The sequence below is a fragment of the Carcharhinus amblyrhynchos genome, chromosome 1, assembly GCF_965287045.1.
Source record: "Carcharhinus amblyrhynchos chromosome 1, sCarAmb.v2.hapA, whole genome shotgun sequence".
Lineage (NCBI taxonomy): Eukaryota > Metazoa > Chordata > Chondrichthyes > Carcharhiniformes > Carcharhinidae > Carcharhinus > Carcharhinus amblyrhynchos.
Genome location: NC_137324.1, coordinates 129,065,342 through 129,083,259, shown reverse-complemented (window position 1 = coordinate 129,083,259; position 17,918 = coordinate 129,065,342). Strand labels below are relative to the sequence as shown.

The window sequence follows — 17,918 nt, the reverse complement described above, 5'->3', positions numbered from 1 at the left end:
GAGGAGGAGGAGGAGGAGGAGTAGGTATTGAAAAACTAGCAGTAGAGAACCAAGGGATAATTTTGGGATAAATCCACACCACTAATATGATGAGAAAATATTTACCAGACAGAGAAGCTTCAGTAAAGGGGTCACGCCAATGATCCGAGTTTCAGCCAAAGTTATGAGGTGAACGAAATCACTTTCTGGGGAGGAAGGTAAGGAACAGTGCTGATTGTTCCACTGCAGAGTCCAAAGGAACAATAGCAGAAAGCGGGGTGGACAGGGCAGAAAGGGGGTTGTCAAGAGTACCTTTTGGTCAAACAATTCATGCACAATCTCTATTTTTTGAACCTGCTGCTATCTAACCTCAGCCATCTCCTCCTTGATCTTGTTGTATTTCTCCACGTCAAAGCTGCTTCGTTTGGCACCTCGATGAAAGTAGTGAAGGAACTGTCTGTCTTTTACATCAGGATAAGCACAATCCTAGAGGAGAGGGATGTAATTTAAGTAAGTTGGCTACAATGCCAAATAACATTACCCATTCCTATTCCTGAAAGGCCAGAGCAGGACCATGAACTCTTACACTGCAACTAGATATCACACCAAAACACTTCCTTCAGATATCATAAAACCCAATCGCGTGACTGACAGACAACCCCCCACCTCCTAGCAAATGTTATTTACGAAGTTTGCTGTAGATTATGAGCTGATTTGATATTCCATATGAGGAGCTGTACTTTACAAGCTACAATATTCCAGTCTCTTAATGGAAGGAACAATTTCTATGAACACAGCTCCTTATCAGGAGCCCAGAATCAACCCAATGTGTATTTATTAAATGGGAGAAGAATGTAGATAAAAAAAAGGGCAGTCAACTCATCCACCTCACTCTGTCATTTAGCCCTCGTGTTTCAAGGTCCTAACTTAACCGTTCCTCTGACTTAAAACAAATAATCTTTTCCTATAAACCTTTTATTTCACGCTTACCATAGGCCAGGATTTGGGTTGGAAAAATATAACTTACTTCTCCAAACTAAAGAATCTCCTACCTTACAGGAGGTATAACTGGTAATATTCTTGCTCAAATGTCTTATCGGCATTTATCGGCTCCAAGGGTCAGTGGAAGGGGCTTCACAGACTATAATGCACAATCCCAGTTGGAGAAGCCTGATTTAAACTAAATTTGTGGGGCAGTGGGCTGGACTTGGGCACAAGCATATAGAAGTAGAATAAAGGAGGTGGGGTTATTCTCCTTCAGGCAAAGCAGACTGAGGGGAGATCTGATAGAGGTTTACGAGATGAAGATGGGTTTAGACATGGAGACAAAGAGCAGCAGTTCCATATGTGGGTGCTACCAGGACCCTCTCATTTTAAAATTTGGGAAAGATTCAAGTGAGGTGAGAGAAGGGACTTTTTACCCAGTAAGGGTTAACAATCTGAAACTCTTCACAGGGCTGGGGAAAATGGTGCTGATTAATTATTTCAAAAGGAAGGAAATAATCTCTCAGCGCTGCAGGGCAGAACAGGGGAATGGGACTGACTGGATCACATGATGGAAAGCCAATGGGGCTCGACAGGTCAAATGGTTTCTTTCTGTGCCTTGACTTTGGGCAGGAGTTTCCAGCTGCACTCGCCCCAAGACCAGAAAATCTTGCCCGAGGCTAATGGACCTTTCCAAGGTCTGCCTCCTGCCTACTATGATTCCTGTGGCAGGCGGGACAGGAAAATTCTGCCCGTTATGTCTCCTGTCTTTGCACACAATGACAGCTTCATTACACACTGATGTCCCCTTGTATAACTACCATCAAAAGGACGCTTCTTCATCTTAATTCCTTTCCTCACCATCTGATGAAAACAGATTTTATTTCTTTAAATTCACTTAGAATCCCTTAGAACAGTGCAGAAGAGGCCATTTGGCCCATCAAGTGTGCACCAATTCTCTGGCAGTGCATCTTACCCAGGCCCTCTTCACCACCCTATTCCTTGTAACTCCACACTTTTAACCTAGCTAATCTACCCAACCTATACATCTCGGGACACTAAGGGACAATTTAGTATGGCCAATGCACCTAACCTGCACAGCTTTGGATTATGGGAGGAAACCAGAGCCCCCAGAGGAAACCCACACAGACATGAGGAGAACGTGCAAACACCACACAGTGACCTGAGGTTGGAATTGAACTCAGGTCCCTGACGCAGTGAAGCAGCAGTGCTAACCACTGTGCCACCTTGCCACTCCCAAAACTTAAAAGCTTAACAATTTAAAGTTTGCAATCAACTTTCTCCCATCTCTACAAGGCATATTTCATAATTCATGCTATATTTGTACATAAAATGGGGGAAAGTAGGTTTTTTTTTTGAGATGGAGAACCTTATTGTTGTTATTTTATAACCAAGGCAGAAATGTGAATAAATGAAGAAAATAAGTAGCCGTAAGATGTCTGAAGGGATTCGCTGAAGGTCGGAAGAACATGGAGACACAATATAAAAATAAAGGTACAAGGGGAGCAAAGGGACCTGGGTGTATATGTGGAGAGCATGCTTTCTAAAGCAGACAGCACCTTATGCTTCATTAATAGGGGCAGAGAGAATAAGAGCAAGGAAGTTATGTTAAAACTGTATAAAACACTAGTTTGGCTTCAACTAGAGTACTGTGCCCAATTTGAAAGTTGTGAAGACATTGAGAGAGAGCATATAAGATTCATGAGAATGATTTCAGGGATGAGGAACTTCAGTGTAATAGATAGATTTGGAAAGTGGGTTTTTTTTAACCTTGGAGTTGAGAATGTTGAGAGGAGGTTTGATAGAGGTATTCAAAGTCATGGGGAAGAGATAGAGATAAAATATTCCCATTGGTGGAAGGATCGAGAAACAGGTCACAGACTTAAGGTAATTGGCAAAAGAAGCAATGGCGACATGGAGTACAATCTTTCCACGCAGCGGGTGGTTAGGATCAGAATGCACTGCCTGAGAGTGCGGTGGTGGAGGTAGGTCCAACTGAGGCATTCCAGAGGGAACTGGATTGTTATCTGAAAAGGAGGAATGTGCTACAGGGAGCAGACAGGGGACTGGCACAAGGTAAATTACTCCAAGCAGAGACGGATGCAGACATGACAGTCCAAATGGCCTCCTCCTGAACTGTAACAATTCTGAGATTGTTATTCATATTTAGACTGTAAATGTACACTTCTGACCATAGATTCAACAAAGAATAAAATGTACTTCTAATTTGATAGTTACCTGGCGTGTGAGAAGAAAGTACGCATAAAAGGCCATAGAACTCCCATATGTGATGAAGTAAGTGACTGGCTCCATTATATCCCAGGAGTAGACCCACCATGTTAACCAGGCCAGTGCTCCAGCTTGAGTGGACATAAGCGCCAAACCAACCCACAACAATCGACTGGATTTACTTTCAGCCTTCAGAAATAACTGAGATTTTACCTGGGGGGAGAGAGAGAAAGAGAGAGAAATTCTAGTTACACATTGCCCATTTTCTCTGTGACCCAGCAGCTGACAAGCTACAAAACATGGTAACAGTCAAGTGTAATTACTTGAAGAGCTTTTACTTTTTGTGGGATGCCTGGCTAATAATTGCACTTTTGTTAACCCACATACAGATGTAAGAAAAGATAAGAAAAGAAAAGAGTTACTGATGGTTCTGATAACATTCTCAATGCCTAGTGGGTGCAATCTGCAGACACCAACAATAAAACGCTCAGTCACTGCCTTTCTCTTTTACTGTTATTTTCCACAATTCAGAGACACAATACTTACTTGAGTGGTTATTTTTACTTTCTTCTTTTATGGCAAAGCCAGCATTTGTTGCCCTTGAGCTGCAGAAAGTTAACACAGAATCATAGAATTCTTACAATGCAGAAAGAAGCTATTCGGCCCATCGAGTCTACATCAATGGTGCAATGAGCATTTTACCCAGGCCCATCCCCTGTAACCCCACATATTTAACCCTCTAATCCCCCTTACCTACATCTCTTGGGACACTAAGAGACAATTTTGCATTGCCAATCCACCTAACCTGCACATCTTTGGACTGTGGGAGGAAATTGGAACTCCCAGACAAACCCATGCAGACACGGGGAGAATGCGCAAACTCCACACAGATAGTGACCCAAGCCAGGAATCGAACCTGGGTCCCTGGTGCCGTGAGGCTGCAGTGTTAACCACTGTACTGCCCCATCATTGAACTAACACATTAGGTCAGTAATCTTGCTATTTCAATGAAAATATTACAAGGCAGAAACAAAAGCAAATTTAAAAATTGTGCACAGTTACTTGAAAAGGTTGATGAGCTGGTTAGATATTAACACGTGACCAATCTCTCTTTCTCTATACATTTATACCTATAAGACTTATATGCTTGAGAAGGTTACTACCTGAAAAGTGATCAGGGAATGTCTTTAAGTTGGAAAGTCAAGACGTAAACAATATTTATTTCCTGTTGCAGTCTAACCCAAAGTGGAGAGCTCTCTTGAGATTACCCACGTGAGCTAGTTTTTCAATCGCCTATTAAGAGCAAACACTCTGCAATCAGATGACTTCTTGTCACAGTACCCGCTGCCTTGATGCAGAATTATAGACCCAGGATGTCAAAGAATGTGTTGAAAAATAATTAAGAACAATCAGTCGATCAACGCGTTGAAACCTGGAATGAATTACATCATGGCAAGTTGTGTGAAAAAGCACAGACTAGGCCATTTATACAGAATGAGAAATGTGGTTGGTTCATTTATTGATAAATCTGTAGGGGAAGATAACATTTCTAATAAAAAGTGGTTAGCAGCGAACTATTCTAAATCATGGACCTGTTCCAGAATCTGTAACTCTCCCTTCAGATTTTCCAGTCTTTCTAGCAGTTCTCCCTCTTTGCGCAGTTGGTGATTTTCTGCATGCAGTGCTACGTAAAGCTTCTGAACCAGGTTCTTTATATCGTCCATTTCTTCTGAGTGCTCACTGCTTACATAGTCTGAGACAGCTGAAGGAAAACATAGAACACAGAATTAACACAGAACTTAGACTCTGAAAAACCACTCAGCAATGTGTAATGTATAATTCAGGAAGCTATCAATTGTAAAACATATCAAAAAACTTGGGAAATGTAGGGAGATTTGGCTATGGAGGGCAGTTCTTTATATATTGGTTAAGGGGTAACTGATGGCCAGGCCACCCCTATCTTTCTTTGAATAATGCTGTTGCATATTTTACATCCAATTAAAAACGTAGATATAGCACTTCAGTGTAATGTCTCGTTCATAGGGGTGGCATTTTGGCACAGTGGTTAGCAGTACTGCCTCACAGAGCCAGGGATCCAGGTTCAATTCCGGTCTTGGGTGATACATTTTCCTCGTGTTTGTGTGAGTTCCCTCCAAGTGCCTCCCACACTCCAATGATGTGCAGGTGAGGTTGACTGACCATGCTAAATCACCTCTTTGTGGGTGCAGCAGGGTAAATACATGCAGTTCAGAGGATAGGGCCTGGGTAGAATTGTTACTGGTGCAGGCTCGATAGGCCGAATGGGATTCTATGAGAAGACAGTGTTTCCAACAGTGCAGCTCTCACTAGTATCGCCCAGAGGTGTCAGTCTAGTTTAAGTGATGGAGTTTCTGGAGTGGGCTTAAACCCACAGTTTTCTGATAGAGGCGAGAATACTTTATCACTCTCGCTCTCACAAAGGAAACCCCGAGGTAAGTGCCAACAATGACTTATCTTAGTCTATATATCAAAGAGTTGTTTTAAATTGAGTAATGAAAATATATTGGATTATGCCACCTGCAGAAGTTGCTTTGCGTATTTAAGAGTCGAATGTGGGAAATGTTGGCATCACCAAGTCTCAGTTTGTCCTACCCCCTACTGTTGAAAGCACTTTTCAAAGTGTTCAAAAAAAACTAAGTTAAAATCATTAAATCACATTTTTATTACAAACAGAAACACAAGCTGTGTCCTCAGATAGTGACTGATAATTGTGCACAACATGTGGCATGATTTAAATATATAAAAAGATTTCTACTGCCATTAATTAAAATTATAAACTGTAATGTTCCTTACTGAAGTATAGTGCCCAACTGTTAATTGCATGAATTGCTCCACCATGGGTGATATTGAGATGTTTAAAATGAAGGCTAGAACAATAACTGTTATCCAATATTATATTGTTTGATATCAGTCTAATCCCCCTGACACGAAGGTTACCTGATTGATCTTAGAGATTTTCTACTTATTCTTTAGGTCTGAACAATTGTATGCAGCAACCATTTCACTCACTGTCAGGAATTTGTGACAGTTAATAAAGGATCCTGCAATTTACCAGAACACATTCATCTTTTCAAATTCAATTGGGGTAGAGTATAGTGTGTTTCAAATTCATTTAAGGGAAGTGGACATCTCTGGCTAGGCCAGCATTTATTGACCATCCCTAGTTGCCCTTCAGAAGGTGGTGGTGAGCTTCTCGAACTGATGTAGTCCCTGAGATGTCAGTACACCCACAGTGCTGATAGGAAGACACTTCCAGGATTTTGACCCAGTGACAGTGAAGGAACAGTGATATATTTCCAAATCACAATGGTGACTAACTTGGAGAACTTCCAGGTAGTTCCATGCCACTGACCATTGAGGAAGTGGTAGTGAGCTGCTTTCTTGGTGTTGCAGTCCATCTGGTATAGGTACACCCACAGTGCTGTTAGGAAGGAAGTTTTAGGCCTTTGAGCCAGTGACAATGAAGGAATGGTGACATATTCCAAATCTACATGATTTGGAAGGGATCTTCCGGGCTGTTTTGTCCAGATAGTGTAGAGCTTCTGAGTGTTTTGGGAACTGCACTCATCTAGATATGGATAGGACTCCATCACACTCCTGAGTTACGCCTTGTAAATAGTGAACAGTTTTCAGGGATTTATGAGGTGAGTGTGTCTGGAGAATTCTCAGTCTTTGACCTACTCTGGCAGACTCAATATTGAAATGGCTGGTCTGGTTACCTTTCTGGTCAATGGAATGTTGATGGTGGAGGATTCAGTGATAGTCATGCCATTAGGTATCCAGGGGAAATGGCCAATGCCTATCACTGGTGTGGCACAAATGTCTTGTACACAAATTTGTAAAGCAGACTGATTTAGTATTTGCATGGAACTGAACACTGGCTCCTTGATGCTACACTCGGCTAAATGCTGTGAAGGGCAGTCACTCTCACCTCTTGTATTCAGCTCTTTTGTCCATGTTTGGGCAGTACGGTGGTTTAGTAGTTAACACTGCTGCCTCACAGTGCCAGGGACCTGGGTTCAAATCTGGCCTTGGGTGACTGTCTGTGTGGAGTTTGCACATTCTCCCTGTGTCTGTGCAGGTTTCCTCTGGGTGCATCAGTTTCCTCCCAGTCCAAAGATATGCAGATTAGGTGGACTGGCCAAGCTGAATTGCCCCTTAGTGTTAGGGGGATTAGCAGGGTATATACATGGGGTCTGGGTGGGATTGTTATCGATGCAGCCTCAATGGGCTGAATGGCCTCCTTCTGCACTGTAGGGACTCTATGATTAATGACAACCATGGTCCACAGAAATTAATGAGGTCTGGGGCTAAAAGAGGGAGAGATTAAGCAATTAAGGGATTTGAACTCAAGGATGAGAATTTTAAAATGAAACAACAGCTTCCACTTTAATATGCAGCCTTGTCAACAAATTTAGTTTGAAAATGGGTCTCTCTAAATCAAAGTTGAAAAGTCATCGAAGCCAGAAATTACAGAAAGTTGGCATCATGCGTCCATATTCAATAAAAACAATTTTAGAGACACTGCCAACAATCTATCTCGGTGGAAACTCTTAGGGCATTATTTGTACTGTGCCTGAATTTAAATGACCAGAATGCATATACTGATTGTCAAGTTTATACCACTATCACTCAGCAGCACTAGTGCATCCCAAGTTAAAATAAATACATGTCCATACTTGCTGTCAGCCCCACATACATAAGAGAAAACCAATAAAATCATATTATACTTGGGTAATACAGACATAACGCAGTAGCCATGCTAAGTAATATAAAGAGCTGGAACATACCCCGGCATGGTTGGAATTGATTAGAAAACAAATTCAAGCTCTTGAAAACATACAAACTGAATTGAAATATATTTTTTAGATCCATCTTAGAACTGATCTGGCTACAGTTTGCCAAACCACCAGGAGTAAAGGACAATTTATCTCACACTCACGCATACAAGTTGAGAGAGTGAATGTAGGATGAATAGATAACGGAGACAAAATAATAATTCCAACCTTGGCCTCCAAGAAAAGTGCACAGCTGACTTTCAAATGTTATCCTAACACCTACAATTCAGCTACAAGCATGTTTCCCCTTGTGTCAGCGTGGGTTTCCTCGGGTACTCCAGTTTCCTCCTACAGTCCAAAGATGTGCAGGTTAGGTGGATTGGCCGCGGCAAATATATGCAGTTGCGGGGATAGGGCCTAGGTGGGACGTTGTTTTGGAGAGTTGGTGCAGTTTGATGGGCTATAAGGCCTCTTTCTGCACTGTCTATAATTCTACAATAAACATTATGATGGTCCTTGTATTTTAGAAGAAGTCTGTATTTTCTTTTGTCAGTTGGCCCTTAAAAAGTCCAAAATGAAACTAAGATTGTTCTAGCAATTTGTCCTTAAGCTTCTGAGAGGGGCTCATGTGATCTAGGTTATTATGGAGCTGTAACAAAGATTAAATAGACAGTTTACTGGATATCAGATTACAACCAGTTTCAGAGGCCCAAAGAGACAGATAGTTTGGGGTAGAACAGGTTCTGCAATTGAGGGGAAGGAAAAGACATCCTGTGCAAGAAGCTGTGTGGAATCTCGTTAACACGGACAAAACATTGAAGACAGGGATTGCGGCCGGAGTTGTGGTTGGACAAGGTCACTGCCACAGCTCGTCTTCCCAGAGCCAAATAAACCATTTAAGGGGGTGAGTGAAAGGGGTCGCTGGAAGATTCTGTGCCACCAAGAAGATTGAGAACGCAGCTTAGGAGGCTCTGCAAGGGTGTGCTGTTAACCAAATCCAGAAACTTTGGAAAGAAGACAGCTGCGGGTAAAAGCCACCGAGGGCCTAATCCATTGATTGGGAAGTGAAAGATCCTGCGTACCAAAGATTGTGTGTTTCAGTCTGGAAAGATGGGGGCATTACACACAATGCCACGTGTGTGCATGAAGTGATGCGAGTGCTTGTAACTGTGCCAGGTGTATCTTGGTTGTATTATTTAAAGTGAAATTTACCTTTTGATTTGAAATAACATTCACCTGTTAATTAATGCTTGAATTATGTTGATTTGTTAAAGATTTAAATAAGAAATTTTATTCAGCAGTTTTCTTGCTGCTGCAGTCGCAGTGGGGGTGCAGGGGTGGGGGGCGGAATTCCTTTCTCTTAAAAGGTTACCAGGTTGTATAGGAATTATGAACAGTATTCAGACTTTTCCAGCATTTTATTTGTGAGTAGTGTCACAAGTGAGGCGTATATTAACATTGCAATGTAGTTACTGTGAAAATCCCCAAACCACCACATTCCGGCACCTGTTCGGGTACACTGACAGAGAATTTAGGGTGGCCGATACACCTAACCAACACATCCTTTGGACTGTGGGAGGAAACAGGACACCCAGAGGAAACCCATGCAGACATGGGGAGCATGGGCAGGCTCCACACAGACAATGACACAAGCCGGGAATTGAACTGTGGTCCCTGTCGCTGTGAGGCAGCAGCGCTAACCACTGTGCCACCGTGCTGCCCTCATTTAACCAGGCAGAACATGAAGGGTGAGGACCATTCGTAAATACCATAGGTGATGTAAGCTGTATCTTGTGAACCCAAATCAATTTTTTCATAAGATCAAGTAGGGTTCAAATAAGCTTTAGTTCAATTAGGAATGGAATTGGTATTTAATATAACAGCGTAAAATAATCTTAAGGAGTGAAGGAAGCCTGATTCACACAAAGGGTGTCAGGAATCTGAAACACTCCCCCAAAAACTTGTGGATATTGGATCAAAATTTTCACAGCCTAGATTGCTAAAACGTTATTAGACTCGAGCAGTGTGGAGTAAAGATGGGTAAGCTGAATTAATGATGTAGAGATGCCGGCGTTGGACTGGGGTAAACACAGTAAGAAGTCTCACAACACCAGGTTAAAGTCCAACAAGTTTACTTGATAGTAATCCCACAAGCTTTCGGAAATGGTGTTCCTTCGTCAGATGGAACTGGATGGACTTTAACCTGGTGTTGCGAGACTTCTTACTAAGCTGAATTAAGGCAAAGATCATCCCTGCGCAGAATACCTGACAACATGGAAACACTTTTTGTTCCAAGTAATATTTATATTAAGGGCTTTTCGGTTTATTATGGAGTGAGGATGTAGGCAGATAATCGTTATCTAACTTTCATGACTAAGATACTTCCAGAAACACAGTTTTGATTTTGACAGAAATTTTTTTCCCCCAAATGTTGAGGCTCACAAAGATTTTCAAACATCATTAAAAAGGGAATAATTATCTTGCTCACAGTGCAGTCAGAAATATTTCTTACCTCTTGTCGGGGGCTTTACAAAATATTTTGTTTCATTAATAACCAGTTCAAAGTTCTTTGATAATAAAATGGTGATCGGTGTTGTGGATGAAACTCTAGTGCCATCTGCAGGCAAACAAAACATTGATTACAGAGGTAGAGATATTATAGCTGCTAATTATTTTTAAACAGCCAGAAGTCTCTCTTGCTCATCTCTCTCAGAGCTGGCAAAGACAGATGCTCAAATAAATGTATCTGAAAGGTGCGTACAACTGCAGTAAAAGAGGAGGATTGATTCTTCTGTTCAAGTCTAAGTTAGTTCCAGTCCCTGGTTACATTGCAACCTGTAGAAAATATTTTCAACTTCAGCAACTAAGTAGCATTTTCACCATTCCAAATTCTCACACTGTATTTACATATAATAAAACAAAACATCCTTCCTTCTACATATTAACCCACATTTGTTTCTGATGAAGATGAAAATGCAATGGACGATTAGAAGTTTAGACAAATATGGATCACAAATAATATGAAATGGAGTCAAGGATCAATTTTGCACCAACCCAAACCAGACCACTTATAATGAATGAGAGAGAATTTATTATTTATGTGAATGTTATTGATTGCATATTTATATGTCATGCCATTTTTGCGCAGAGTAGTATTTATGATAGCATGGTAGTGGTCAACCTGAGGCCTGGGGGCCACTTGCAGCCCAACAGGGTTCTGAATGCATCCCACGGGACAGTTTGTTGACCAATGTCCATGCGCAGGGTTGGCCCATTCCACTAGTTTCCATCCACGTGGTTTATTTCCTATCGGTACAATTGAAGTGATACGCACATCAAACAAGGACACATGAAGTGAGGTGCATGTTGATTCCACACAACACTGACCAAAGGGTGATCAACACTTAGAACTGCTTGGCAGGATGGAAAGAGCTTGTATTCACAATTGCTGAGGATTGTTTTACAGCCAGTGATGTACTTGTGACGAAAGTGCAGCCAATTTAGGCATAATGAGGTTCCACAAACAATAATAGGCTAATTACCAAATTATTTTCTCGGATGTTGACAGCGGGATAAATATTGGCCCACAATACCGAAGGATGCTTTTCTTTTGAAGAGTGCAATGGGATCTCTTACATTTACCTGAGAGGGCAGGAGAAAAGGGCAGCATGGTGGCACAGTGGTTAGCACTGCTGCTTCACAGCTCCAGGGACCTGGGTTCGATTCCCAGCTTGGGTCACTGTCAGTGTGGAGTTTGCACATTCTCCTCGTGTCTGTGTGGGTTTCCTCCCACAGTCCAAAGATGTGCGGATTAAGTTAATTGGCCATGCTAAAATTGCCCCTTAATGTCCTGGAATGCATAGGGTAGAGGGATATGGGGGTAGGGCCTGGTTGGGATTGTGGTCGGTGCAGACTCGATGGGCCAAAGGGCCTCTTTCTGCACTGTAGGATTCTATGATTCATTCCTCTTGTGTCCAAACAAAGTGTAAATGTTTATTTTGTTCTTACCATGTGAAGCTTTTTATGAATGATTAAGCATTTTTTATAACGTATTTGGCATTTTTAAAATGTATTCAACCTCTTTCATGGTTAGTGAACAAACCAGACTTCAATATGGCAGCTCACTGAGATGAAGGAGGGCCACTTATGTGGGCCACTCACTAGCCAAGGTTGCCCATCTCCGTGTTACAGGATGCATTATAGTTACTTTGTTATTGAAATAAAGGTTAAATTATCTCAATGTGCTGGTAGTAAAACTGCACAAATTCATTTAGTGCACTGAAAACACAATTCAGCTCATTCAAACCATTGCAAGTTCTATTTACTGAACACCAGATGGTTTTATTCTGGGACTAACAGCAGAGATGTTAAATCAATCAATACAACAGCCAACCATTAGCTTCACTTGTAAATTCCTGTAATTTTCACCTAAACAGCTCACACAGGCTTGCATTCATCTCCCATTACCAAATCCCGTTCTTCAACTGAGTTTCTGCAAGCTTCCGGGTCCATATCTCCGCAGTGCAGTTATTAAGGCAACAGCTGAATCATGTCCCACTAGCCCAATTAGTGCTGGGGCTTTATGGCGCTGAATCCTGCTCAGGGCCACATAAATCAAAGAAAAACCTTATTACTTTTTGTTTGTGGGATGTGATGTCACTGGCTAGGCCAGCCTTTATTGCCCATTCCTGATTCAGCTGCCTTCTTGAACCCATGTGGTGCAGGTACATCCACAGTGCTGTTAGGAAGGAAATTCCAGGAGTTTGACCCAGCAACAGTGAAACATCTCTATATCATAGAAACTAAAAGCAGGAGTAGTCCATTCAGCCCTTTAAGCCTGCTCTGCCAATCATTATAATTGTGGCTGATCATCCAACTCAAAAGCCCGATTCAGCCTTCCCCCCATAACCTTTGATCCCCTTCACCCCAACTGCCAGGTCTAACTTCTTCTTGAAAATATTCAATGCTCTGGCCTCAACTGTTTTCTGTGGTAGTGAATTCTACAGGCTCACCACCCTTCAGTTGAAAAAATGTATCCTCATCTCAGTCCTAAAGGTTTATCCCATTTCCTCAGACCTGGTTCTGGACATCCACACTATTGGGGAACATCCTTCCTGCATCTAGCCTGTCTAGTCCCATTAGAATTTTATAAGTTTCTATGAGATTCCCCCCTCATTCTTCTAAACTCCAGTAAATATAATCCGAACCAACTCAAGCTCTCCTCATAGGTAGTCCTGCCATCAGTTGCAAGTTCCCCTCCAAGCCACATACCATCTTGAGGATGTAACTAGTTGAGTTGATGAGGCGGGGGGTGGGGAGGGGGTGGTCAGTGTGTGTCAGTGAATGTGGTTTATTTGGACTTTCCTTCATAGAGATTAGTGTGTAAAATTAAAGCATGTGGGATTGGGGATAGTCTGTTGAGATGGATAGAAAACTGGTTGGCAGAAATGAAAAGTAGGAATAAATGGGTCTTTTTGCAAAGGGCAGGCAGTGACTAGTGGAGTACAGCAGGGATCTGTGCTGGGACGCCAGCTATTCTTTATATATGCAGTCTGGAAAACTGCTCTGCACTCCATAAAGATCCAATGGTAGAGGGTTATCGTTGATATTTGCTTCCATAGAGAGCAAGAACATCCTTCCTTGGATAAGGAGGCCAAAACTGCACACACAATATTCCAGGTGTGGTCTCACCAGGCCCTTCATAATTGCAGCAAGATATCGCTGCTCCAGTACATGAATCATCTCCCTGTGAAGTCCAACATATCATTGCTTACCTTCAATGACTGGTTTACAAGGACACCCAGGTCTCGTTGCACATTCCACTTAATTTACAACAATTCAGATAATAGCCTGTCTTCTGTTTTTGCTACTAAGTGCATAACCTCACATTATACTGCATCTGCCATGCAGTTGCCCACTCACTCAAGCTTGTCCAAATCACACTGGAGGATCTCTCTGCATCTTCCTTACAGCTCCCCCCATCCCCCAACCCAGCTTTGTGTCATCCCTAAATGTGGAAATATTACATTTGCTTCTCCCACTGAAATTATCATCATGTGATAAGAAATGAGGTACTTGCCGCTGACCTGCTCTCATAGCCACAGCTTTTATATAGCTGGTCCAGTTCAGTGTCTGGTTAGTGGTAACCCCCAGGTTATTGCTATTAAGGAATTCTGTGATGGTAATTCCATTGAATGTCACGGGGCAATGATTATATTCTCTCTTGTTGGAGATGATCATTGCCTAGAACTTGTGTGGTGCAAAATGTTATTTTTTGTAGTGCAGGAAGACTAACTTCACAGTGTCAAAATAATTGTACTGGTGTGTTTTCATGTCCAGTACAGTCCATGAAGATAATACAAATTTTATAACTGCATTTTAGTGTGGACACAGCAGTACTTATGGCGGCTGGTAACATATCAGACCACTTTGTCAATTTTGGTTCCAGATAGACTCAATCAAATATTGAATTAAAATATGGACAATCACAGTCACTTGTGAAATTCACAAGACCCTTTGTTAAGGATGAACTGTCAACAGGACAAGACTACTGCTATCAGCTGACTCGCCTTTCTACTTCATCCTGGTTTCATGGAAACGCAAAGTCTTTTCTGAAAGGAATTCAAAAGCACAATTTAAATTGACTGGGGTCATCCAATACAGGAACCATGGCAACATGCAAAGAAAAAACAAGACGTTAGAAAAAGCAACCCTCTATTTTTTTTGGAAGAAAGACTTTTAACTTGTAACTGATCACATGATTAAGGCAACTGTGTTTATCACCTGTTCTCAAAATAAAACAGCAGAAATGCCTTGATAGATACCATCTGAAAAGCCATTGAAAAGCAGAAGACACCTTCACAGCCAAGGAACAACAACTAGACTAGATTGTCCCACAACCTGTTCCATCATCAATTTCATCTGGCAATTCAAATAGAAGCATCCGTGCAGCAAGCTGAGAAATTATCTATCTTTACAAGATCTTCATTCCAACTAAATTCAGCCACAAAACTATACATTTGCAATGGAAGAGACCAAATCGTTGTTTCTTTGCTCTTTATGTGCATGTGTGTGTGTTTTAAGTTTATTTATTAGTGTCACAAGTAGGCTTACATTAACACTGCAATGAAGACACTGTGAAAATCCCCTCATTGCCACACTCGGCGCCTGTTCGGGTACACTGAGGGAGAATTTAGCATGGCCAATCCACCTAACCAGCATGTCCTTTCGGACTGTGGGAGGAAACCCATGCAGACAGCACACAGACAGTGATTCCAGTGGGGGACTTGAAACTGGGTCCCTGGCGCTGTGAGACAGCAGTGCCAGCCACTGTGCCACCATGGCACCCGTATGTGTCTGTGTGTATGTATGTCAGTGACTGTGTGTAAGTCTGTCTGTGACTGTGTGTCTGTGTCCCCGACTGCATGTGACTGTGTGTGTGTGTGTGTGTGTGTGTGTGTGTGTGTGTGTGAGAGATAGTGTACAATGTTGTGTTTGAAACTTCTAAGCATTGTGTGCATTAATAAATAATCATCTTTATCTTTAAATTCACAAAAGCTGGAAATAATTTTAAATGGGACAAACCATTCCAAGGATAAGAAAACACACACCAACTTCACACACAAAAATACAAACACATGAACTCTGTACGTGACAGTGTACTGAACAGTTTCAAATGCACTGAATAGCAATCACCTTCTGAAAAGATTGCAGCAGTGCTGATGCCTCGATCCTCATTCTTCAAGTTCTCAAGAAGGTCTCCAACGTTCATCAACAATGGCTTCACCAGGAACTGGCAGCGCTCTTTTCTGGAGGGGAGTGTGATGGAGAGGACTGGAAAACCATGCTTGTATTCAACAGTTACCTCTGGAAGATAATGACAAAATTCAATTAGGAAAACTTCTAGTGCACCGTACGTGCCACAAGTGCATTGGTCAGCTTTGTAAACTCCCCCCCGAAATCTAGTCAATATTTCATGAGAAGGATGAGCTCTGTTCCTCTCTGGAATGGGAACTTGTCAGAGTAAATTAATCAGATTGAACATCTATGGCTCTATGAGAACAACTGATTGGATGGTGGGACCTGACGGCTTCTAAAAGCAAGTGGTTGTTTTGGTAAATCTGTGCTTAATTGCACTGATTGTTTCACAAGGCCCAGGTTATGGCGACTGTTAGCTGTTTCAGCTTTGATCTCTTTTCAAAATTGGCTCATTTAACCCTGTCAGTGGAGCTTACAGCAGCAATCAGAGGATTGCTTGTGAATCTGAGCGTACCTCTATTGCCAGTACAAATTGGTGTCCAATCACCACTCTGTGGTCGAGGACATGAAACACCCACAGTTCAAACAGCACTGAAAAGAACAAAGGATCTGACGGAGGTATTTCTTTTTATACCAACCAAATAAACTCAAATTAACTTAGGGTAAACCTATAAACCCATGGGAAAGCAACCAGGCTGAAAACTGGGAAACTTTCCACATACAAAACGATTTACGTTTATAACACTTACACCTCCATTATTTTAAACACTTGGGGTAGACAACTCTGTCAGCTTTGGCACTAGCCTTGAAGAGGTCATGTTGAAATTTAAGGTCTTATGCAATCAGTGTCCTATAATGATTACGACGCAGAAGTCAGTGGCCGTTCAACCCCAAGTGTTCATGCTGGCTCTCAGCAAGAGAAATTCAGCTTCCACTCTTCTGCTCTTTCTGGTAGTCCTGTAAATGTTTTCTCTTCAGATAACTATCCAACTGCCTCTGCAAAGGGTGCAGACCTGGCACTAACTCCAACATTAACTGGAGAGATTTGTCGAGACTGCTCATAGGGAAGACATGTTTTTATTGAAGCTGGGAAGTTTATGTGCTGGTTGCTACTTGTTGGCTACATGAGAGTCATGAATTGGGAACAGACAGTCCAAACACTTGCTGAGGCCAGTGTTAAAGAACTTCCGTGATCCTATCCTTTAACCAGCAAAAGGTTCTGAAATACTTGGTATTTATTCCAAAACAACGTCAATGTGCTGTTCTCTGCCGTTCTCCCATTGTTGTGGATAGTAGAAGGGAATGGATGCTTATATCCCTCTGCTACTCGATTTATTTTCACTCAGGCATCAAACTTAGTGCAAATCCGATCATTTCTAATGCTTATGTTATCAGAGTGCAATTTTCTTTGAGAACTTTTATCGACACCAATTTGGTGACTATCACTAAACATTTGCAACATTTCTATAATTAATTCCAGCTGGGGATAAGACACTCTTGACTGGTTTAGGGGGGGAAACATTTCCTATATTGCAGAGAGGAACATGCAGGTTTATAACACTGCCACATCCCTCAGATCACCCCAAGTATTTTACAGGCCATGATTCCAGTTTCAATTAGAAACTGGGACTCATTCTTCCAGCCCTTTGATATTTAAAGTGAGTGCGTTTAGTAGCTCATATATTTAATTGTTTTAGACCTAATCATGTGTATTTGTCTTTTCTTTAGTTTAATAAATGATAAAATAAATTATTAAAATTAACTAAATAAAGCAATTGTTCCACAATGACTGGGCTGGTTATTCTCATTAGGTGTTTCACGTTATGCCTCACACCATTCCAAAACAAAATTAGACACCGTCAAAAACCAGTGTTTCAAGTTGTGATGTCCTTGCAGACAATACTTGCATGGTTCGTGACAACATCACAAAGAGATCGCCAGTTAGCAGCCTCAACGTCAGTAATTTCCACAGCAACTTCAAGAGCTAGATTCATTATCTCCATAGGAATCCTTATTACTCAAAGACAACCAAATACAGTTTCTGCCTTCAGATTTCGCTCATAAGATGAATAGCGTCATAGAATCAAAGTGCTGTGAATCTTAAAAACAGGGATAGAAATTAAAAACCAC

At 41.6% G+C, this 17,918-nt stretch overlaps 1 protein-coding gene across 1 annotated transcript in view; it reads right to left on the bottom strand.

The window, feature by feature from the left end:
- LOC145345001 (calcium uniporter regulatory subunit MCUb, mitochondrial-like) overlaps positions 1-17,918 on the bottom strand; it is a 110,908-nt gene that overhangs the window by 4,627 nt on the left and 88,363 nt on the right. Inside the window, exons 3-7 of the mRNA XM_080192471.1 lie at positions 15,726-15,896; positions 10,543-10,647; positions 4,806-4,975; positions 3,223-3,426; positions 349-465 (exon numbers count right to left, since the gene is read on the bottom strand). Coding sequence (XP_080048597.1) covers positions 349-465; positions 3,223-3,426; positions 4,806-4,975; positions 10,543-10,647; positions 15,726-15,896 — 767 coding nt within the window. The remainder of the gene's footprint in view (positions 1-348; positions 466-3,222; positions 3,427-4,805; positions 4,976-10,542; positions 10,648-15,725; positions 15,897-17,918) is intronic.